This window comes from Gadus morhua, chromosome 2, assembly GCF_902167405.1.
Source record: "Gadus morhua chromosome 2, gadMor3.0, whole genome shotgun sequence".
Lineage (NCBI taxonomy): Eukaryota > Metazoa > Chordata > Actinopteri > Gadiformes > Gadidae > Gadus > Gadus morhua.
In genome coordinates this window covers 19,319-41,308 of record NC_044049.1, presented here as the reverse complement: position 1 = coordinate 41,308, position 21,990 = coordinate 19,319, and the positions used below count along the sequence as shown (strand labels likewise).

At 58.2% G+C, this 21,990-nt stretch overlaps 2 protein-coding genes across 3 annotated transcripts; both read right to left on the bottom strand.

Annotated features, from left to right (window-relative positions):
* Positions 1 to 132: 132 nt before the first annotated feature.
* cbx7a (chromobox homolog 7a) lies at positions 133 to 7,332 on the bottom strand. 2 transcript variants are annotated; one of them, XM_030340405.1, is made up of 6 exons: positions 6,921 to 7,332; positions 5,723 to 5,766; positions 5,046 to 5,111; positions 4,398 to 4,464; positions 3,346 to 3,805; positions 133 to 1,810 (listed from the first exon to the last, which is right to left on the bottom strand). In XM_030340405.1, the coding sequence occupies exons 1-6, from the start codon at positions 6,987 to 6,989 to the stop codon at positions 1,071 to 1,073; spliced, it is 1,446 nt and encodes a 481-aa protein (XP_030196265.1). In that variant the 5' UTR covers positions 6,990 to 7,332; the 3' UTR covers positions 133 to 1,070. The 2 variants fall into 2 exon arrangements, with proteins under 2 accessions (XP_030196265.1, XP_030196273.1); XM_030340413.1 differs by having other exon boundaries at positions 3,448 to 3,805; positions 6,921 to 7,316.
* Positions 7,333 to 9,785: 2,453 nt separating this feature from the next.
* top3a (DNA topoisomerase III alpha) lies at positions 9,786 to 21,964 on the bottom strand. The gene is made up of 19 exons (XM_030340384.1): positions 21,463 to 21,964; positions 21,266 to 21,325; positions 21,102 to 21,175; positions 20,875 to 20,950; positions 19,996 to 20,104; positions 19,663 to 19,806; positions 19,018 to 19,188; positions 18,688 to 18,791; positions 18,422 to 18,496; positions 17,317 to 17,399; positions 16,164 to 16,374; positions 15,447 to 15,632; positions 14,888 to 15,017; positions 14,268 to 14,381; positions 13,838 to 14,003; positions 13,173 to 13,319; positions 12,544 to 12,666; positions 11,052 to 11,872; positions 9,786 to 9,975 (listed from the first exon to the last, which is right to left on the bottom strand). The coding sequence occupies exons 1-19, from the start codon at positions 21,673 to 21,675 to the stop codon at positions 9,797 to 9,799; spliced, it is 3,186 nt and encodes a 1,061-aa protein (XP_030196244.1). The 5' UTR covers positions 21,676 to 21,964; the 3' UTR covers positions 9,786 to 9,796.
* Between the last annotated feature and the right edge of the window lie 26 nt (positions 21,965 to 21,990).

Below are 21,990 nucleotides of genomic sequence, written 5' to 3'. Positions count from 1 at the left end.
ACCTCTCTTCAGGTCTCTGCATCCTGTAGGGACTGGAGGAGGAAGTGACTAAGAGTTTTAATGGGGTGTCATTGAAGAACAGTGGTAACTATTGACGGTCTTTTTGTTATAAGAAACATCTAGAAACAGAGGTCAGGTAATCATGTTTCCATATTTATTGTAAATACAGTCCAAATAAAAAGGCATTTTTCATAAAGACATTTCGAACATTCATCAAAGAGAAACTTCAACGAGACCAGTGATAGTATAGTTATTATAGTTGAGGCCATCCTATGTGACATGCGATAAATAGTAGCTCAGGACCTCTTGACCTCACGTGCGTGAGCACATCATTGTACACAGCTCTGTAACGTTGTACACCGACACCTCTTCATGATACAACACACACACCAGGAGCGTCAGGATATAAAAATAGAACCAGTCGGCTACACTCCGAACTACGAGGACAGAAAGACGGCTAACAGCACGTGCTACTCTACTGAGGCTCCTCATCGCGCCGCTCCTCTGGGAGGGGGCCGGGGAGAGGAGCCTGCTGAGACACAGGACGCACGGGACGGACGGGGCATGCGCCGGCTCAACACTGGAGGAGGCGGTCGTACAAAAGGCTTTGTTAGAAAAGGAGGCCGGTGCGCGGCCCGGTAACAGTGGTGTTCAGTGTGGGACGACAGACGGAGGCGGAGCCCTCTGGTACAAGTAGCTGCTTGGAAGTCATAATATAGGTGATGAGGTTGGAGCTTCGCACGCTCCGCCTGTCTGCAGCCTGAACACGAGTGCACCGCCCCGAACGGCAGTCGGTCCGAACCCCAGGAACCCCTGTTCCCTCAGCTCTCCTCGGATCTCTTCTTTAAAGGCAATGGGTCAATATTCAACGTATCCTCGGAATTTTGCCAATAAGAACTTCTGTAAACATCTGGAAGGATCTGTCACGTACACAAACACACAGATAGATATACATATATATACACACAAACAACTATTTACACGTTTGAAGCGAGTGATAGCCAAAGCTTCTGTTTTCCTATCACGCCCCTCCCCTTTTCTGCCTTCAGGCCCCGCCCCCAATCCCCGACCTAGAGGCCTTTGAAGAAGCCCTCGGCCTCCGTGGCCTCCCGGAACGTCACGGTCACGGCGTTGATGGTCACCTGGGTGACGGTCACCTTCTCGTCGGGGGTCCCGGCGGCCACGTCCTCGTCTCCCGGGAGCGCCGGGGCGAGCAGCGCCGGGGCCCCGGACCCCCCCTCGGGGTCCTCGGGGCCCCCGGGGGGGGGTTCGACCCTCCGGGGGTCCAGGGGCCCGCTCCCCTGAATGTTCACGATCACCGACGCGCCGCTCCTCTGCCAGGCGGGGCCCGGTGGGGGGAGAGCCCCCCCGCCCCCCAACAGACCCCGCCCCCCCAACCCCCCGCCCCCCGACAGACCCCGCCCCCCCACCCCCACGTCCCCCGACAGACCCCGCCCCCCCACCCCCACGTCCCCCGACAGACCCCGCCCCCCCACCCCCACGTCCCCCGACAGACCCCGCCCCCCCTCCCGGCCGCCCGTGCTGCTGTCCACGTCCCCCTCCCCGCCGTCGCTAAGGACGTCTTTGGGCCCCGCCTCCGACATGCAATCCCAGCTCTCTGATTGGCTGCCCGGGGACACGGGGGTCTTGGCGGCGGGCCCCCCCAGCGTGGCCCCCAGGTCGGGGTCCTCCCCGGAGCTGGAGCCCCCCCGGGCCAGCGAGTGCACGGCCAGCAGGTTGAGGGCGAGGCTCTCCTCCGCTGACGAGTCCTCAGGGTGAAGCGTCATCGGGGAGCTGCACTCAGAACGGCCTGAGGAAGAGGAAGAGGTGGAGGAGGAAGAGGAGGAGGAGGAAGAGGAGGAGGAGGAGGAGGAGAGGGAGGAGGAGGAGGGGGAGAGGGAGGAGGAGGAGGAGGAAGAGGAAGAGGAGGGGGAGAGGGAGGAGGAGGAGGAGGGGGAGAGGGAGGAGGAGGAGGAAGAGGAGGGGGAGAGGGAGGAGGAGGGGGAGAGGGAGGAGGAGGAGGAAGAGGAGGGGGAGAGGGAGGAGGAGGAGGAGGAGGAAGAGGGAGAGAGGAGAGGGAGGAGGAGGAGGAGGAGGAGGAAGAGGAGGGGGAGAGGGAGGAGGAGGAGGAGAGGGAGGAGGAGAGGGAGGAGGAGGAGGAGAGGGAGGAGGAGGAGGAAGAGGAAGAGGAGAGGGAGGAGGAGGAGGAGAGGGAGGAGGAGGAGGAGAGGGAGGAGGAGGAGGAAGAGGAAGAGGAGGGGGAGAGGGAGGAGGAGGAGGAGGGAGGAGGAGGAGGAGGGGGAGAGGGAGGAGGAGGAGGAGGGGGAGAGGGAGGAGGAGGAGGAAGAGGAGAGAGGAGAGGGTCAGGTCTTGAGTCTAAACTCCGGAGCCGGAGGTGAAACTCCTTCACTCTGGTTCTCCAGGTTGAACAGCGGCCTCCTGTTTAGAACCATGACTCCCTCCCAAAGATGGAGGGTCTCACTGTCCCTCATGGACCCTCAGGGGAGCAGACCCTTAGGGAGCAGACCCTTAGGGGAGCAGACCCTCAGGGAGCAGACCCTCAGGGGAGCAGACCCTTAGGGAGCAGACCCTCAGGGAGCAGACCCTCAGGGGAGCAGACCCTCAGGGGAGCAGACCCTTAGGGAGCAGACCCTCAGGGGAGCAGACCCTTAGGGAGCAGACCCTCAGGGAGCAGACCCTCAGGGAGCAGACCCTCAGGGGAGCAGACCCTTAGGGGAGCAGATCCTCAGGGAGCAGACCCTCAGGGAGCAGACCCTTAGGGAGCAGACCCTCAGGGAGCAGACCCTCAGGGGAGCAGACCCTCAGGGAGCAGACCCTTGGGACCCTTCGGTCCGGTCCGGGGGTCGTTGTGTCAGTGGGTCCGTCGCCTCTGGGCTCAAACGGAGCAATACCAACGGAAGTCGAGGAGGCCGTAAAGAGTCAGAAGGCCAACCATTCGCAAAAATATAGAGAGAGTAGTATAATATCTGTTATGTATATATATTTTGTGTTTAATTTGTATTAATTATGTTTTATGTGTATATTATACTATATACCTGACCTTTTTGTTGTTGTTGTTGTTCCTGCTTTGGCAATGACTGGACATTTAAAAATTGATTTTTTTTTAATCTGCGGGTTGGTGGGGGTGTCACATGCCTTCACTTTTTGTGCCATTTTTGCCGATTTCGGATGACACAAAGCAAAGCCATCTCCTGTACAGATGCCAATGTTTGCGATTGTGGATGCCGTTAATTTGCGACAGGACAGTCACTGCCCTCTAGAGGACGTTTAGCGTAACATCCATAACCACGCTAAACCGGACGGAGGGAGTATGAAGGGCAGTACCGGAGACAACGTTCGGTACGGAAGGACGGTTTTCGTCCGGATCCGGAGGTGTGAGTCCACCTTTAGGGGGCGGGGCTCCGCCCGGGCGCGCCACCCACCCACCGTAGAGGCTGTCTGCGCGCGGCTCGCTGGCGTAGTCCGACAGCTCCATGTCCGGTTTCCCGCCGCACTTCCACCCTCCTCGCCGCATGGCCCCGCCCTCCTCCTCCTCCTCCTCCTCTTCCTCCTCCTCCTGCTCCTTCTCCTTCCTCAGGAAGCGGCGGTGTTTGCGGGACGGCCCGTGAGCTGAGGGCCTCGCCCCCCCCCGGCGCCCGGCCAGCCGGCGGCACAGCCCCCCCCGGCCCCCCCGCCCCCCCGGGTCCACGTCGGTGCTCATGGAGCGCGCCAGAGAGAGGCGGAGCCGCGGAGGGGGCGGAGCCTCCTCCTTGTGCTGGCTACGGAGGTCCATGGCGAAGAGATTCTGGAGGGGGGGCACACACACACACACACACACACACACTCGCACACACACGCACACACACGCACACACACACACACCAAGAGAAGAGGAGCGGGTGAGGAGTGGCCAGGGGAGGCTGATGCGGGGGGAGGCTGATGCGGGGGGAGTCATGCGGGGGGAGGCTGATGCGGGGGGAGTCATGCGGGGGGAGGCTGATGCGGGGGGAGTCATGCGGGGGGAGGTCATCATAAAGTCACTGAGATCCTGGAAGCTGAGCGTCTCCGCCCGGCGTCTGACAGCCGGCAGAGGGGGGGAACGTACCCCGGGGGGGAACGTACCCCGGGGGGGGGCAGAGGGGGGGAACGTACCCCGGGGGGGAACGTACCCTGGGGGGGGGCAGAGGAGGGATACATACCCTGGGGGGGGGGCAGAGGAGGGATACATACCCTGGGGGGGGGGCAGAGGGGGGGTACGTACCCTGGGGGTGGAGGGGCAGAGGGGGGGTATGTACCCTGGGGGTGGAGGGGCCGAGGGGGGGTACGTACCCTGGGGGTGGGGGGGCAGAGGGGGGGTACGTACCCTGGGGGTGGAGGGGCAGAGGGGGGGAACGTACCCTCAGCAGCAGCCGCCGGGGACGGAGACCCTTCCTCCGGAACGCCACCGCACGGTCCCGCTCCTCCCTGGGGGGGGGGGGGGGGGGGGGACATTAACAATGTTCAGCCATCAGAGAATCACAGTACAAAGGCAGACAGACGGGTCGGGGGGCTGGCAGACAGACAGGTCGGGGGGCTGGCAGACAGACAGGTCGCTGGGGACAGACAGACAGACAGGTCGCTGGGGACAGACAGGTCGGGGGGCTGACAGACAGGTCGGGGGGCAGACAGACAGACAGGTCACTGGGGGCAGACAGACAGACAGGTCGCGGGACAGACAGACAGGTCACGGGGGCTGACAGACAGACAGGTCGCTGGGGGCAGACAGACAGACAGGTCGCGGGGGACAGACAGACAGGTCGGGGGGCAGACAGACAGACAGGTCGCTGGGGGCAGACAGACAGACAGGTCGCGGGGGACAGACAGACAGGTCGGGGGGCTGACAGACAGGTCGGGGGGCTGACAGACAGACAGGTCGGGGGGCTGACAGACAGACAGGTCGGGGGGCTGACAGACAGACAGGTCGCGGGGCAGACAGACAGACAGGTCGGTGGAGGCAGACAGACAGGTCGGTGGAGGCAGACAGACAGGTCGGAAGGGGCGCTCACTTCTCCTCGTAGGCTAGCACCAGGCGCGGGTCCAGGATGTGGTCCTCGGGCTCCCAGGTGCTGTACCTGGAGCACAGAGAGCTCTGTCACTCTCACTCTGTCACTCTGTCACTGTCACTCTGTCACTCTCACTCTGTCACTGTCACTCTGTCACTCTCACACTGTCACTCTGTCACTCTCACACTGTCACTCTCACTCTGTCACTCTCACTCTGTCACTCTCACACTGTCACTCTCACTCTGTCACTCTCACTCTGTCACTCTGTCACTCTCACTCTGTCACTCTCACTCTGTCACTCTCACTCTGTCACTGTCACTCTCACTCTGTCACTCTCACTCTGTCACTCTATCATGTATGTATACATCTATCTATCCATCTATCTGTCTATACTATATATATATATAAATATCTCTGTATAACTATATATATATCTATATCTATACCGATCCATCTTTAGTATCCATCCAGCTATACATCAATGTATCTATCCATCTATTTGTTTGTCTGGTCTTTCTATCTGTATATCTAAAATGGACCGATGATATAATAAATCCAGCTGTATCTATCTGTTTACATCTATATTTGGTATCCATCCATCCACCCATCCATCTCTGGGTCTGTCTGCTCAGAACGGTTATCTGGTGTGAGATCACTGAGGGTGAGTCACTGTTACTCACTTCTGGGGCCATCCCTGCCACTTCAGGAGGTACTCCACGTTCCCCTGGAGGACGGACACACACACACACACACACACACACACACACACACACACACACACACACACACACACACACACACACACACACACACACACACACATCACAGTCAACACTGAGCACGTGTCGGCTCGTGCGTGTGACGACATGCATGCTTCCAGCGCCTCACGCTGTTGTTGTGTTTTCATGTTGGCCAAACAGGACCGCTGTCCCTTTAAAGTAAGTCGGGGTGGGGGGGGGCAGGAGTCACATTCTGTTGTGGGCGATGACGTCAATGATAGCGGAGCTGTTTGGCCTCAACGCGCCGAACAATCGTCGTGATGACGTGAACGCACATGGGCAGGAGGCGGGGGGGGCAGCGGGATAACGGAGAAGCACTTTCTAGAAGGTGGTGTCGCTACTGGAGAAGGTGGGGCCACGGGCACTTGTAAACAACATGGTGTTGCGCAACCCACGAGCCTCGCACCTCCGCCCGTTCGAGGATAACATTACATAAAGTCACGTGCTTCTGCGAGCATCATCACGCTGCTTACTGTTCACTAAATTACGCTTCTTTTTTTTAAGGTAATAATAATAATAATAATAATAATAATAATAATAAAATATAGAATAGTAATACGTCAATGCAAAGAACGCCATGGACCCCCGCCACCCCTCGCGCTCTCTCTCCGTTCCCCTTACCGCCCCCCGCCGCTCACTAAAGTCCCAACATTACGCAGCAGTTTCCCCCTGGATCCCCGGACTGCGTAGCTCCATGGCGCACTGGGACCAGTGCTACCAATCTGCGTAGCTCCTCGGACTGGTACCAGTGCGCATGGTGAACGGTCCCGCACTCTCGCGGACTCCAATGGTCGCGGGGTACACACCCCCTTCCCGCCGTACTACCAGCACACGCCGTCCGTGCGGCTCCTGACGCGTGACGGTCTGCGGGAACACGCGTACTAACTTTGGCTCTCTCGTTGTTCCAGCATCCTCCGTTAGAGCAGGAAACTACCGGGAACTGCGTAGGTCCCATAGAGCCCGGGATAGGGGCTCGGACTGGGGACGAACCGGCTCTACCTGCCATAGTTCTACAGAGTAGGTCTTTATACTAGTCTATAGGTCTACCTGGTCTACATAGTCCGTCGGATGTTACGTAAAAGTCAGTCCCGCGTCTCACCTTTCGCACGCGCTTCTTGGTGATTGACTCCACGGCGAACACCTGCTCTCCGATGGAGGACAGCTCCATGTCTCTACCGGCGGACGGGACGCGGCACGCGCTCTTCTGTCTCCAGGCAGCAGAACTCTGACTGCTCCTCAAGCAAGCTTCTTCCAACTCTCTGCTGCTCCGCTGTCCTCGTGCTTCACCTGCACTACTCCACGAATAACTGTGATGTCCCCTCCCCTCTCTCCCTCTCCCTCTCCCTCTGTCTCTCTCTCTATCTCTCCCTCTGTTTCTCTGTCTCCCTCTCCCTCTCTCTCTCTTTCTCTGTGAATCTCTCTCCCTCTCTTTCAGAGTTTTAAAATCTGCGACACATCAACACTGGAGAGCGCGTCCTTTAAATCAGGCGCGCCCCCTCCGTTGCGATAAGACGAGCCCCCTTGGAGCGTGCCCGCGAGAACGCGCGCGCAAATGAGAGCAGAGTGCAGAAGAGGGGCGGGGCCGTGGGAGGCGGGGCCGAGCGAGGAGGCGGGGGTCAAAACACGAAGGTTATTGTGAAAGTTTGAAATGCTGTCTTGTTTTCACATTACTTTATATATATCATAAGGGTTTGGTTGGTCGTACTTTTATAGATATAAATAATTAAATTATTAGGCTAATGTAGGTTATAGAATGACAACACAAAGGCCTTCTACATTGCTATGTTTTCTTTGAGATCTGAAATGAGGCTGCTCACATATTATTGTATTATATACCGGACATACAAATGTAACTAAAATTAAAATAAAATGAAACAAATAAAATAGTTAAACACCCAAGGCTGTGGACGGAACGTACTTTTTGCAAGGGTGTAATTGATAGTTAATTATTCTAACCATAAGCACGGTACACTTAATTGTCCAATCAAATCCCATAAATGCGAGGACTACAACTTGGAGCCCAGTTGCTGTGTGCTCAACTTACTAGAAAGGATCATATATATATATATATATATATATATATATATATATATATATATATATATATATATATATATATATATACACACACACACACATCATCATCATATCTATATATATCCTCATTCAGCTCCAGCAGTACAACCTCCTTTCTCCCAAAACCCCACAGCCCAACTCCCCTTACGTTCTGTTGTTACTCACACACACACACACACGCACGCACCCACGCGCGCGCGCGCATGCACGCTCCGGTCCACGCTGCACCTGGAACACTCGCATCACTTACGGGCACTGGGTGTCATGGTAACCGTTTCTAGAGCGACGATTGAACTGATAACGGGTGAGGAGCCGCCCCGGTGCTGATGAGACCTAGAGCTGGACTCATCAGTCGTGATCGGTCCGAGACGATGACCGTTCTCAAACTCTGAACCATGCTGTTCCTCTCATAAAGGCCCCCGCAGCCCCGTGTGATGCCGTTACCGAGGCCGTTTGGGCAGGGAGCGGAATCACATGACCGTGATCTGCCCAGATACCGCTACCAGAGGAGTCGGGAGCTGAGGAGAGAGCGGGAAACGATGAAGGACAGATCACATCGTACATTCCCACCCACGTTATGACTCACACACGTGCCAGTAAGCGGGAGGTGGGTGTACGTTATTATACACTTCGTTGTAAAACGTGTTCGGAGGAAAGCAACTAAACTGTCTATTGGCGTTTAACGGGAACACACGCGGTACTTTGTCCCGGTGGGGCGGAAACCCGTTTGTTTGCCTCTGTATTTCTGGGAATGACGCGTCGTTCGGGACGTCGACCTACATCTGCGCTCCAGGTGTAGTTTTAACCTACGCATCGTTATCGTCCCATTACTGCGCTCCAACACTACTCTACTCGAACAGCTTGTTTGGGTTTTACTTTAGAGGCTCTTACTGCAACTGAACTAATTAAGGACAATATAAACGTTAACCATGCTACCATTTTTAAACATCTTTGATCTTTGATAGCTTCGGTTGGCTTACATTTGTACAGATGTGCAACATCAAAAGGTTGAAATATCGTTTTTTTTATTTACAATCATGCCAACAAATAAAACTTTCTTGGTCAACAAAAATACTGGGATCATTACCATAGTTTAAAATCATTCCATCAAATACAATCTGGTTCAAACATTAAAGTCCACTTTGAACCCATCTCTGCACCGTCATCGGCCCCTCGGCCAATCACACACAGCCCACCTCAGCCCATCATCTAACCCCACTAACCCCACTAACCCCCCCGACTCCTCCTCTCCTTAGAAACACCAACAGCCCCCCTGTGACCGCTGGGGGGGGGTGGGGCTGTGATGTCACCGCTGGGGGGGGGGGGGGGGAGTGGTGGTGTGATGTCACCGCTGGGGGTGGGGCTGTGATGTCACCGCTGGGGTGGGGCTGTGATGTCACCGCTGGGGGTGGGGCTGTGATGTCACCGCTGGGGGCGGGGCTGTGATGTCACTGCTGGGGGCGGGGCTGTGATGTCACCGCTGGGGGCGGGGCTGGGATGTCACCGCTGGGGGCGGGGCTGGGATGTCACCGTGGTGTGATGTCACCGCTGGGGGGGGGGCTGTGATGTCACCGCTGGGGGTGGGGCTGTGATGTCACCGCTGGGGGCGGGGCTGGGATGTCACCGCTGGGGGGGGGGGGGGGCAGGTGGTGTCACCGCTGGGGGCGGGGGTGGGATGTCACCGCTGGGGGCGGGGCTGTGATGTCACTGCTGGGGGCGGGGCTGTGATGTCACCGCTGGGGGCGGGGCTGTGATGTCACCGCTGGGGGGGGGGGGCAGGTGGTGTCACCGCTGGGGGCGGGGCTGTGGTGTCACCGCTGGGGGCGGGGCTGTGATGTCACCGCTGGGGGCGGGGCTGTGATGTCACCGCTGGGGGGGGGGGGGGGGGGGCAGGTGGTGTCACCGCTGGGGGCAGGTGGTGCGGGTGTGTCCGGGCGTGTGGCAGATGCCACAGGTCCGGGGTTTCTTAGTGGCAGGAGGCGCGCCAGAGGAGGAGGTGGCCCCCCCCTGCTTCCTCACCTTCTTCACCACGCCTCCTCCTCCTCTTCCTCCTCCTCCACCTCCACCACTGTAACCTCCTCCTCCTCCTCCTCTATTGTAATCTCCTCCTCCTCCACCACTGTAACCTCCTCCTCCTCCTCCACCACTGTAACCTCCTCCTCCTCCTCCTCTATTGTAATCTCCTCCTCCTCCTCCTCGTCCTCCTTCTGACCCTGGGACACAGGAGAGAGCTGGGCGTTAGGTAACCATGACAGCCAGAGGAGAAAGGAGAGCCAGGGGTGTGTCGAGGGGCCGGGGGCCCCACAGAGGGGTCCTCCCTCCCTGACCGGCTGCTCCGGCCGGCTGCCAGCTGGTGTGGTGTGGATGGCTGCCCTCAGGTCTGCTGCCTTCGGATCCACATGTCCCAACAACCGGGAGCGTGACCCCCCCCCCCCCCCCCCGCAGCACCTTGATGACTCCCACCGGGTCCTGAGACAAAGCTCCACTCCTTAGGGGCCACCGTGGTGGCCCCTACATTCAGAAGTGGTCTCCACCAATGCATGCGTGCATTTCATGTGGAGGATAAAATGAGCCGTTTAAGGGACAGCGTTGATCGTTTGAATCAAGATACATGATCTAGCCTGGGAGACATGAGCTGTGAACGATGGTTGAACTTCCCTGGCCGTTATGTAACAGGAGCAGGACTGAATGTTCTGCTCTTGATTTGCTTCCTCTACTGATGGATTCAAGACCTCTAAAACAACTACTGGGGTTTTGGCAATGAGCAGGAATCAACATTCTGAGGAGTTGTATAAACAATTCCATGGTCCAATCAGATGGCGCCCCCCTCCTTGGAGAGTAACCTCAACGTTAACTTTCTTCCACCCACTACAAGCCTCACATGTGTCCAAGTGGATGGAGGCTCAGATTTAGCTCAGTCAATTCTGTTCTGTACCTGTGCAGGTGTCTGTCCGTTACCTGTGCAGGTGTCTACCCGCTACCTGTGCAGGTGTCTGTCCGTTACCTGTGCAGGTGTCTGTCCATTACCTGAGCAAGTGTCTACCCGTTACCTGTGCAGGTGTCTACCCGTTACCTGTGCAGGTGTCTAACCTTTACCTGTGCAGGTGTCTACCCGTTACCTGTGCAGGTGTGTGTCTGTTACCTGTGTGTTTACCTGGAGGCACGTTCTCGTCGGCCCACTGGAAGAACTCACACTGCTGGTCCCGGGGCCGGCTGCAGGTGTTGAACGTGCGTCCCTTGTTCGGGCCGTCCTTCTGCACCGTGCGCGTCACCGCCACCTCGTTACAGTTGCACATGGTCTGTGTAGCGGACCCCGGCCCCCCGCCCCCCCCAGGGAGGCCGTTCCCAAAGCCCAGAGACGGCCTGTGGGGCTGGGAGGGTCTGGAGGGGGGGCCCCCCTGCTGCGCCCCCTGCTGCTCCGGCTGATCTGCCCACAGGAAGAAGTTGCAGGTGCTGCTGTTACACTTGTAGAACTGCCGGCCCTGGTTGGGCCCGTCCTTGCGCACGGTGAGCAGCAGGGCGTCCTGACTGCAGTTACACTCCACCACGTCGCCCCCGGCGCCGGGCCCCCCCAGGCCGCCCGCTCTGGGGCCCGGGGCCCGGGGTTGGGGGGCCCAAGAGGGGGCCGGAGCAGGGAGGGGGGGCGCTCTGGCCGGCCCCGCCCTGGATGGGGGTGGGCGGCCGACACCACCTCCTCCTCCTCCTCCTCTTCCTCCTCCACCACCACCTCCTCCTCCTCCTCCTCCTCCTCTTCTTCCTCCTCCACCACCTCCTCCTCCTCCTCCTCCTCCTCTTCCTCCTCCACCACCTCCTCCTCCCCCTCCTCCACCACCTCCTCCTCCTCCACCAGCTCCTCCCCGGAGGTACTTGAGGTCCAGCACCTCCCTCAGAGTCTCGTCACAGCCCCCGATGCAGCCCACGAACTCCAGAGGCATCATGGGAGGAAGGCTGCCTCTGCGGAACTTGAACTTTAACCTGAGGGGTCACAGGGGGCAGAGGGTGAGGGCGGGGGGGCAAGGCGCCGCCCCAGGCCTTCATGTCTTTATGGTTCACCTAGGATACGATCAAGAGGAAGGCACGCGTGTCCAGCAGGACATCAGCGGTCGTCCTGTTCTAGCCAATCACCTCCTTCTGAGGAGGGTTAAAAATAAGTAGTTCAACTTGGAGTTCTACACTCGGTTGGTCGCTATGGTAACAGCTGTTGGTGTGGAACACTTTATCTCGCTGCGCGCCAACTATGGACGAAGTCAGTGTGTACGGCCTCACGCCCCCCTCCCTGGGCGGGGGAGGGGCCCTGTGCACCTCATCTCAACCCCAGGGTAAGATGAGCTGCATAGGGCTGTATAGAGCTGTATAGATCGTACCAGCGTGAGGGTTGTTGCGTGCTCTGCGTTAGTCTTCTCATCTACTGGGCCAGGGTGATGGTTACAGTGTGATTACAGACTGCAGGGGGAAGCGATCAGCCATTACCCCCGATAGGAAACAGGGGGGCTGCCCCTTCCTGTACTGCATGAGCTGGAGACCAGGTGACGAGGGGAGGGCCTCTGATAGGACGGCCCTCGTCCGGTGATTTGGTCGACTGGTGCTAGTGATGTGTGGCCCCCCTGGGTTGGGGGGGTGTTGCAGCCGGTCATGTGACCACTCACATGTGAACCGGGCGGGGCTGACAGGTGTCACAGACGCTGTCATCACGGCTGACCTCCAGCACCGTGTCCGGGAACCACACCGCCGCCTTGCATTCTGGGTAGCCCGTGCAGGACATGAACTTCCTGGAGGAGGCCACAGGAAGGAGCGTTCAGGAAGAGCGGTCAGAACACCACGGCCTCCAATCAATAGTAGCCTCCAGTGTCTGCTCCCCCCCCCCCCCTCACCCAGAGCCCCCCCTCCCCCAGAGCCCCCCCTCACCCAGAGCCCTCCCTCTCCCCCCTCACCCAGAGCCCCCCCCCCCCCCCCCCCCCCCCCCCCCCCCCCCCCCCCCCCCCCCCCCCTCCCACTCCCCCCCACCTCACCCAGAACCCCCCCCTCACCCCTCTCCCCCCCCCCCTCACCCAGAGCCCTCCCTCTCCCCCCCCTCCTCACCCAGAACCCCCCCTCACCCCTCTCCCCCCCCCCCCCCCTCACCCAGAGCCCTCCCTCTCCCCCCCCTCACCCAGAGCCCTCCCTCTTGGTCCTCAGCACCATGTCCCCCCCCCCTCACCCAGAGCCCTCCCTCTCCCCCCCCCCCCTCACCCAGAGCCCTCCGTCTTGGTCCTCAGCACCATGTCCCCCCCCTCACCCAGAGCCCTCCCTCTTGGTCCTCAGCACCATGTCCCGCCCACAGCCGGGGCAGCGGCGGACGGGGAGGGGGAGCTCCAGCGCCTCCTGCTGGGCCTCCGTGAACTCCAGGGCCGCGCCCAGGTAGGGGGCCAGGGCCTCGTCCAGCCTGGGGGGCCACACCGACGTTAGAGACACACACACAGGGACAGGAGACACACACACACGCACACACAGATACAGGAGACACACACACACGCACACAGGAACAGGAGACACACACACGCACACACAGATACAGGAGACACACACACACACACACACACACAGGTACAGGAGACACACACACACACACACACAGGTACAGGAGACACACACACACACAGGTACAGGAGACACACACACAGGTACAGGAGACACATACACAGGTACAGGAGACACACGCACACAGGTACAGGAGACACACACACACACACACACACACACACACACACAGGTACAGGAGACACATACAGACACACACACACAGGTACAGGAGACACACCCACACAGGTACAGGACACACCCACACACACACCCCCACACACACACACACACACACACACACACACACGTACAGGAGACACACACACACACACACACACACACACACACAGGTACAGGTACAGGTCCAGGACCGCTCCTCACTTCTTGGCGCAGCGGACAGACTCCTGGAACACGTGTTTGTACTTGTGGATGTAGTTCCTCAGCACGCTGGTCTTGTCCTTCCTGCCCTCGGAGACCAGCTTCAGGTCCGCCTCCAGCTCCGAGCGCAGGTTGGGCTTCGACATCTCGTAGCCCATGGAGTTGTAGCCTGGAGGGGGGGGGGGGGGGGGGTCTGGGTTACATTCAGTGTGTGTGCATCTATGCCTGTATGTGTATTTGAGTGCATGTGTGTGCGTATGTGTGTGTTTGCGCGTGTGTGTTAGCACATGTTTGCGGGTGCGCAAACATGTGTGCGTGTGTGTGCGCATGCGTGCGTGCGTGTGTGCGTACGTGTGTGTGTGTGCGCATGCGTGCGTGCGTGTGTGCGTGCGTGTGTGTGCGTGCGTTTGTGTGCATGCGTGTGTGTGCGTACCTTCCACCAGGCCCATGCCCAGCTCTCCGGGCAGGAAGCGCTGGTCGGCGGTCAGCCCCACGTACATGCGGCTCTTGATGGTCTCAATGTGGTCGGCGTGGGTCGCGTCCGTCCCTGAAACCGTCACAGCAGCACCATGACACACACCGCACCGGAGGGGAGCTCTGGGGTCCAGACAGCACTAGAGGATCCTCTAGTGCTGTCTGGTCTCCTCTGAGCTCCAGACAGCACCAGTAGATCCTCTAGTGCTGTCTGGTCTCTCCTCTGGGGTCCAGACAGCACTAGAGGATCCTCTAGTGCTGTCTGGTCTCCTCTGAGCTCCAGAAAGCACCAGTAGATCCTCTAGTGCTGTCTGGTCTCTCCTCTGAGCTCCAGACAGCACCAGTAGATCCTCTAGTGCTGTCTGGTCTCTCCTCTGAGCTCCAGACAGCACCAGTAGATCCTCTAGTGCTGTCTGGTCTCCTCTGAGCTCCAGACAGCACCAGTAGATCCTCTAGTGCTGTCTGGTCTCCTCTGAGCTCCAGACAGCACCAGTAGATCCTCTAGTGCTGTCTGGTCTCTCCTCTGAGCTCCAGACAGCACTAGAGGATCCTCTAGTGACGGAGAGGGGGGACCTGTACCGATGCCGTGCTTCTCCATCAGGGCGATGAGGTCGGACTCCGTCAGCAGCTGGGGGGGGCTGGTCTGGCCGTCCACCATCTCGATGGCGGTGGGCTGGAACTGGGAGCCCTGCTGGTACACTGGGATCACCTGCCGGGGCACAGACAGTCAGACACCCCTGGGGACGGCTCCAGGCCCGTCCGATAGGTCAGAGCCAGACCCTAGTGAAGCCCCCCGCCTGCTGGGACCGTTCCCCTCCCGCCTGAGGCAGCGCTGAGTGCAGCTGGTCCAGTTGAGTGCCCCCGCCTCCGCGTCAGAGGATCTAGCTTCTGGACCGCTCCCGGCCCACTTCGGACCAATCAAGGCGAAGCATCTCTTCCCTGATTGGTTCAGGGGATCCATCCCGCCCGTCGATCAAAGCAGCGTGAATACAACTCCTGGAGGGAGGGGGCGTGTTTGGGTCGAGCCCCGCCCTCTTCCGCTCAGCGATGGTGGCCGCTGCCCCTTAATGACCACAGCCCCGCCCACCTCGGTGCCCCGCCCACCTCGGTGCCCCGCCCACCTCGGTGCTCCACCCACCTTGGTGCTCCACCTGTCGTAGGGGTACACGTCCAGGTAGTTCCTGGCGATGATCATCAGGCCCGAGGCTGAGAACCTCTCGTGGGCGATGTCGATGTCCACCACCGTCTCCTGCCCCACGGCATCCTGGGAGACGCACGCCAGGAAGTGGCGCACGATGAACTCGTAGACCCGCCCCTCGTTCCCCTGCAGGCCGGGGGGAGAAGCACAGCCAGTGTCAGTCACTGACAGCCTGGGAGGCATCACAGGACTCTTATTGTGAAGGAGCACAGTCACTGACGGCCCGGGAGGCATCACAGGACTCTTATTGTGAAGGAGCACAGTCACTGACAGCCTGGGAGGCACCACAGGACTCTTATTGTGAAGGAGCACAGTCACTGACGGCATGGGAGGCATCACAGGACTCTTATTGTGAAGGAGCACAGTCACTGACGGCATGGGAGGCATCACAGGACTCTTATTGTGAAGGAGCAGTCACTGACGGCCTGGGAGGCATCACAGGACTCTTATTGTGAAGGAGCAGTCACTGACGGCCTGGGAGGCACCACAGGACTCTTATTGTGAAGGAGCAGTCACTGACGGCCTGGGAGGCACCACAGGACTCTTATTGTGAAGGAGCAGTCACTGACGGCCTGGGAGGCATCACAGGACTCTTATTGTGAAGGAGCAGTCACTGACGGCCTGGGAGGCACCACAGGACTCTTATTGTGAAGCTACCTGCAGGTTGGCGCCGTACTTGGTGGGGTGGATGGGGGGGTGGGCCTGGTCCGTCTTCTTGCCCTGTCGGGGGTTGGGGCCCCCGGGCTGCTCCAGGACCCGCTGGGCGAAGGCCCCCCAGGAGGGGCTCTGGGTCTGGTGCTCCACCAGGGGCCCGAGGGCCAGGTCCTTGGGGAAGATGTTGGTCTCTGTGCGGGGGTAGCTGATGAACCTGGGGGGGGACAGGGGGGTCAAAGGTCAACCGGATGGGGCACCAGGAGAGCCCAGGGCCGCAGCAGCTTGACACGCTGCTTCTGATTGGACGACACCAGACACGGTTTACGCCGGCGGCCAATGACGTGGTTTGGGGCCGTTTGGGGGGACGTGATGCTAGCCCCCTCTCAGAGAATCCTTCAGTGTCCCATCAGGCAGGACCTTGTCTGCTAACCTTTTGATCAATTAATGAAGAAGCCGTTCTCCACAGCGAATGATTCTGACGTGGAACGATCATTGGCCAAACGTCCACAAATTTTGTCACAAGTTTCCCGGAAATGCTCAGGACTTTTGAAACGTAAAAACCTCTAATTATCCGGTTCCTGTGTAAGAGAAGGGCAGACCGTAAGCCCGGCACATGGGGCCCAGGTACTCTGTTCAAACAGCAGCCCGATCTCCTCCAGTATCCTTCAGTCAGCAGAACAGACGCGCTCTGATGCCCCAGAATAGGTTCTACTGAGGGCCCAGAAGTAGGTCAGCACGCTACGCTGCGACCCCGATGTACTGCAGCCCGGAGGCAGCTGGGGACGGGGTCCTCGTACCCACAGACACCCCTGTGTGGGCGTGTGTGTGTGTGTGTGTGTGTGGGTGGGGGTGTGCGTGTGTAGGTGTGTGTGTGTATCCTAGTGTGTATCCTAGTGTGCAAGTGTGTGTCTGTTCCAGTGTGTATGTGTGTCAGTGTGTGTGTATTTGTGTCTATCATAGTGTGTTTGCACCAGTTTGTGTGTGTTGACCTGTGTGTGTACCAGTGTGTGTGTGTGTCTGCCTACCAGTGTGTGTGTCTGCCTGTGTGTGTGTTTGTGTGTGTCAGTGTATGTGTGATTGTGTGTATCCTAGCGTGTAAGTGTGTGTGTGTCGGCCTGTGTGTGTGTGTCAGTGTGTGCGTGCAGACCACTCCCACCCCTGTGTGTAGAGCTTCTCGGCGATCTTCATGGTCTCTTTGGCGTTTATCTTCAGCTTCCGAGACGACAGCTTCTCCATCTCCTGGAGGCCAGAGATAAACGGAGCGCTGTCACGGCGGGTCACGGGATTATCAGGATCACACACACACACACACACACACAAGACACACACACACACACACACACACACACACACACACACACACACAAGACACACACACACACACACACACACGACACACACACACACAAATTCAAGACACCACATTTCTTAATCGTTATATAATATGGTAACTAGTATCTGTCCTTGAGCCTCTCGTCAGGTTACGTTATAACTAGTATAGTTGATATCATAACAGCGTCCTAGCTGAGAGTGGGCGGAGGTGTGTGGAGGTGGGTGGGGGTGGGTGGGGGTGATGGAGGTGGTGGGTGGAGGTGGGTGGGGTGGGTGGGGGTGGTGGGTGGAGGTGGGTGGGGGTGGGTGGGGGTGGGTGGAGGTGATGGAGGTGGTGGGTGGGGGTGGAGGTGGGTGGAGGTGTGCGTCAGAGCCTCTGTTCTCACCACTGTGTCCAGCGGTGGGTGGAGGTGTGTGGAGGTGGGTGGAGGTGTGTGGAGGTGGGTGGAGGTGTGTGGAGGTGTGTGGAGGTGTGTGTAGGTGGGTGTGGGTGGAGGTGGCGTCAGAGCCTCTGTTCTCACCACTGTGTCCAGCGGTGTGTGGAGGTGTGTGGAGGTTGGTGTGGGTGGAGGTGGCGTCAGAGCCTCTGTTCTCACCACTGTGTCCAGCGGTGGGTGGAGGTGTGTGGAGGTGGGTGGAGGTGTGTGGAGGTGGGTGGAGGTGTGTGGAGGTGGGTGGAGGTGGGTGGAGGTGTGTGGAGGTGTGTGGAGGTTGGTGTGGGTGGAGGTGGCGTCAGAGCCTCTGTTCTCACCACTGTGTCCAGCGGTGGGTGGAGGTGGGTGGAGGTGTGTGGAGGTGTGTGTAGGTGGGTGTGGGTGGCGTCAGAGCCTCTGTTCTCACCACTGTGTCCAGCGGTGGGTGGAGGTGGGTGGAGGTGTGTGGAGGTGTGTGTAGGTGGGTGTGGGTGGCGTCAGAGCCTCTGTTCTCACCACTGTGTCCAGCGGGAGCGGTCTCCACTTGCTCTTAGGTTTACTCGTTACCGAGGTGACAGTTGCCATGGGATCCTGGGAGGAATAGTTACAGCGCATTCAGACTTCAAACATTTCCAAACACTGTCATTAGTTTAGATAAGTTGGAAACAAGGACGTATTCGCTCCTACGCATGGCAAAAATAGTACTTTCACTTCACCAATCAGATCCCAAACACATCACATACCAAGTGGTTACATCTATACACACGGTCAGAAGACCCCACCTCCATGCACATCTGGTAGAGCACCAGGCAGGCCGTGTGGTTGTAGAGCCGGTTCCTCTTCCAGCTGAACTCCACCTTCTCCTCCTGCTCCATCTCATGAAGCACTGAGACACCGAGGAGAGGAGCAACGTTTACTGACCAGGAAGCAAATCCTGCTGCCTGACTTCAGGGTCCTGGGGTGATTCTGGAACTACAGGCTGATGTGATCATTCATGTTTATATATCTGGGTGTCGATCATAGTCTAATATAATCACATCAAAGTCTGTTTCAGCGTTTTGCAGCACTGTGTGTGTGTGTGTGTGTGCGTGCGTGTGTGTGTGTGTGTGCACCTTTGATCTTGTAGAAGGTCTCTGGGATGAAGGCCTGGATGGCCTTAAAGCGCTCCACCACGAAGCCCAACGTGGGGAACTGACAGCTGCCGTAGGAGATGAGCTGATTGGCCAACGACGCCGGGAAGATCTTCTGGAGACGCATGGTCTGGAAGCGCGTGAAGGACGCCCCTGAGGAGCCCAGAGAACATCGCTGGTCACCCCAGGACCCCAGGACGGTAGGACACCTCAGAGACATTCAGTATGAGCCGCCTCCATCAGTCCCCGAGGAGCCAGTGGGGGACGGGGGCAGCGGACCACGGCCCATTCCACTAGACCTGCTGCTCCATCAACACTGCAATGGTCTGTTCCTAACCCTAACCCTAACCCTAACCCTAACCCTAACCACGGCCCATTCCACTAGACCTGCTGCTCCATCAACACTGCTGCTCCATCAACACTGCAATGGTCTGTTCCTTGGGTCACCAGACCACCAAGGGGCTGGGAGTGTGTGTGTGTGTGTCTTTGAATGTGTGCTTGTGTCTCTGCTTTGTGTCTCTGACTGTGTGTGTGTCTCTCTGTGTGTGTGTGTGTGTGTGTGTGTGTGTGTGTGTGTGTGTGTGTGTGTGTGTGTGTGTGTGTGTGTGTGTGTGTGTGTGTGTGTACCTATCCTCAGGTCCAGCTCCTGCCGGACGTCGACGGCGTCGCTGACATTGGCGTCCGGCACGGTGAGCGCCTCGCAGGCGCGGCGGATCGAGTTGGGGGTGATCTCAGAGAACCGGGCGCGGAACACCTGGAGGCTGGGCTTCACTGGACGCGCACACATACACACACACACACACACACACACACACACACACACAGTCTGAATGGTTGTGTAGAAAGAAGGTGTCTGTGTCTCTGTGTCTGTGTCTGTGTGTGCGCGTGTGTGTGTGTGTGTGTGTGTGTGTGTGTGTGTGTGTGTGTGTGTGTGTGTGTGTGTCTCTGTAAGGTGGCTACCTGCTTTGCAGACGTCGATGACCTCAAAGCCGATGTTCTCTCCCTCGCGGTCGCAGTCGGTCCAGATCACCAGGGCCTGGACCGACCTCACCTCCTTCTCCAGGGAGCGCTGCAGTGGGGAGGAGGAGAGGAGGGGGAGGAGGGAGAGGAGGAGGGGAGGGGGAGGAGGAGGGGGAGGAGGGAGGGGGAGGAGGGAGAGGAGGAGGGGGTGGAGGAGGAGGGGGAGGAGGGGGTGGAGGAGGAGAGGAGGGGGAGGAGGAGAGGAGGAGGGGAGGGGGAGGAGGAGGGGAGGGGGAGGAGGGGGTGGAGGAGGAGGAGGAGGGGGAGGGGGGAGAGGAGGAGGGGAGGCGGAGGAGGGGGTGGAGGAGGAGGAGGGGGAGGAGGGAGAGGAGGAGGGGAGGGGGAGGAGGGGGTGGAGGAGGAGGAGGGGGAGGAGGGAGAGGAGGGGAGGGGGAGGAGGGGGTGGAGGAGGAGGAGGAGGAGGGGGAGGAGGGAGAGGAGGAGGGGAGGGGGAGGAGGGAGAGGAGGAGGGGAGGGGGAGGAGGGGGTGGAGGAGGAGAGGAGGAGGGGTGGAGGAGGAGGGGGAGGGGGAGGGGGTGGAGGAGGAGTGGAGGCGGAGGAGGGGGTGGGGGAGGAGGGGGAGGGGGAGCAGGTGTGAATGAGTTTTATCCTATGTCCCTCATAGCAAAACTGTGAACGTGAAAATGGACATTGAGGGAAACAAAGCTTTCCCGCTAAATCACCCAAACCAAAACTGAACAGTGGCTATAATGCGGTTAGAATAAGTTTTATGTTAAAGGCAATAATAGGGAAATCTATTGGCAGTTGACCTGCCCAAATGGAGATCCATTTTATCTGAATAAAAGCCAAGTAGTGTACCTTGATTTGGACCATGTTTTCAGGACAATACTTCTCCACCACAGCATCAAACAGCATCACTGGGTTACAGCTATGCCTGGGGGGCAACACCATAACGACATTTAGAGGACATCATCATGACCCCAACAGTCCTCCCTTACGATACCTGCTCTTTCAGGAGATAGGGGACAAACACACGATGAAGTTATTCAAATGTCGTTTGATGAAGGTTGTCATGGCAGCCTTACCATTTTTGGAAAGGGGCTTTAAACTCAAAACCGAGCAGGTGTCCGGATACTGACGTCATGGACACGGAGACATTCTGAAAGTGACACGGCGACCTGGTCAACTCAAAGCAGATCAGACAGTGATGGCCAGACACGGGCAGTGGAGCACAGATCAGATCACCCACCTGTCCGAAGAGATGATAGTCATACTCGTAGATCTTATTAAACTTTGACATTCCTTCTCGCTGTAAAACAACAGGAGAAACACAGCCACAGCGTTCAGAACCACACAGCGATAGGTACTCTGATGTGTGAGGTGTATATCAGGGGATCAAGGTAAACAGATATGATTGATCTTTGATCCCATTCAGGAGAAGCATACCCTCCTCGCCCTCCCGTCGGACATGATCTCGGCGATGCACTTGGCGGCGTCGTTCTTCTCCGCCACGCAGAGGACCCGCTGGATCGGAGTCCGCCGGATCATGTCGTCCGCCGGCCGCTGCGGACCCGCCTCACGGGTCGAGCACCACCGGGTCCTCAGGTGCTGTAGTCCGGTCCGAAGCCAAGATCTCCCCGTCGCCCAACGTCCTAACATGCAGTACAGAGGTCAACAGGCGCTGCCTGTCACTGAGCCGGACCTCTGAGCTCCATCAACCTCCTCGGACCGCTAGCTGGAGGCTAACGCTACGGAACGTTAAGTAAAAGTTGTCATAGTAAATACGACCGCAGTAGAATTGCCACTGGTTTGACAGCTAAAAAAATAACATGTCTCAAGAAAAAAAGGCCATCTAAAGTAGGAGGTATATCGTATTAAAACTTTAGTAAAAGCGTCATGCCGGGTGGTGATGCGCCGGCGACATGTTTACAAAACCCGCGCTACGTCTGTCAAATACTGCCGTAAAATACCTGT

Excerpts from the sequence above, each read along its gene's own strand:
- cbx7a (XM_030340405.1), bottom strand. The coding sequence starts at position 6,989 with ATGGAGCTGTCCTCCATCGGAGAGCAGGTGTTCGCCGTGGAGTCAATC. Across the intron at positions 5,767-6,920 it reads CCAAGAAGCGCGTGCGAAAG|GGGAACGTGGAGTACCTCCT; the intron begins GTGAGACGCGGG and ends TCCGTCCTCCAG. Across the intron at positions 5,112-5,722 it reads TGGCAGGGATGGCCCCAGAA|GTACAGCACCTGGGAGCCCG; the intron begins GTGAGTAACAGT and ends TCTGTGCTCCAG.
- top3a (XM_030340384.1), bottom strand. The coding sequence starts at position 21,675 with ATGTTAGGACGTTGGGCGACGGGGAGATCTTGGCTTCGGACCGGACTA. Across the intron at positions 19,807-19,995 it reads CATCGACGTCTGCAAAGCAG|TGAAGCCCAGCCTCCAGGTG; the intron begins GTAGCCACCTTA and ends GTGCGCGTCCAG. Across the intron at positions 14,382-14,887 it reads GATGGAGAAGCACGGCATCG|GGACGGACGCGACCCACGCC; the intron begins GTACAGGTCCCC and ends TGACGGTTTCAG.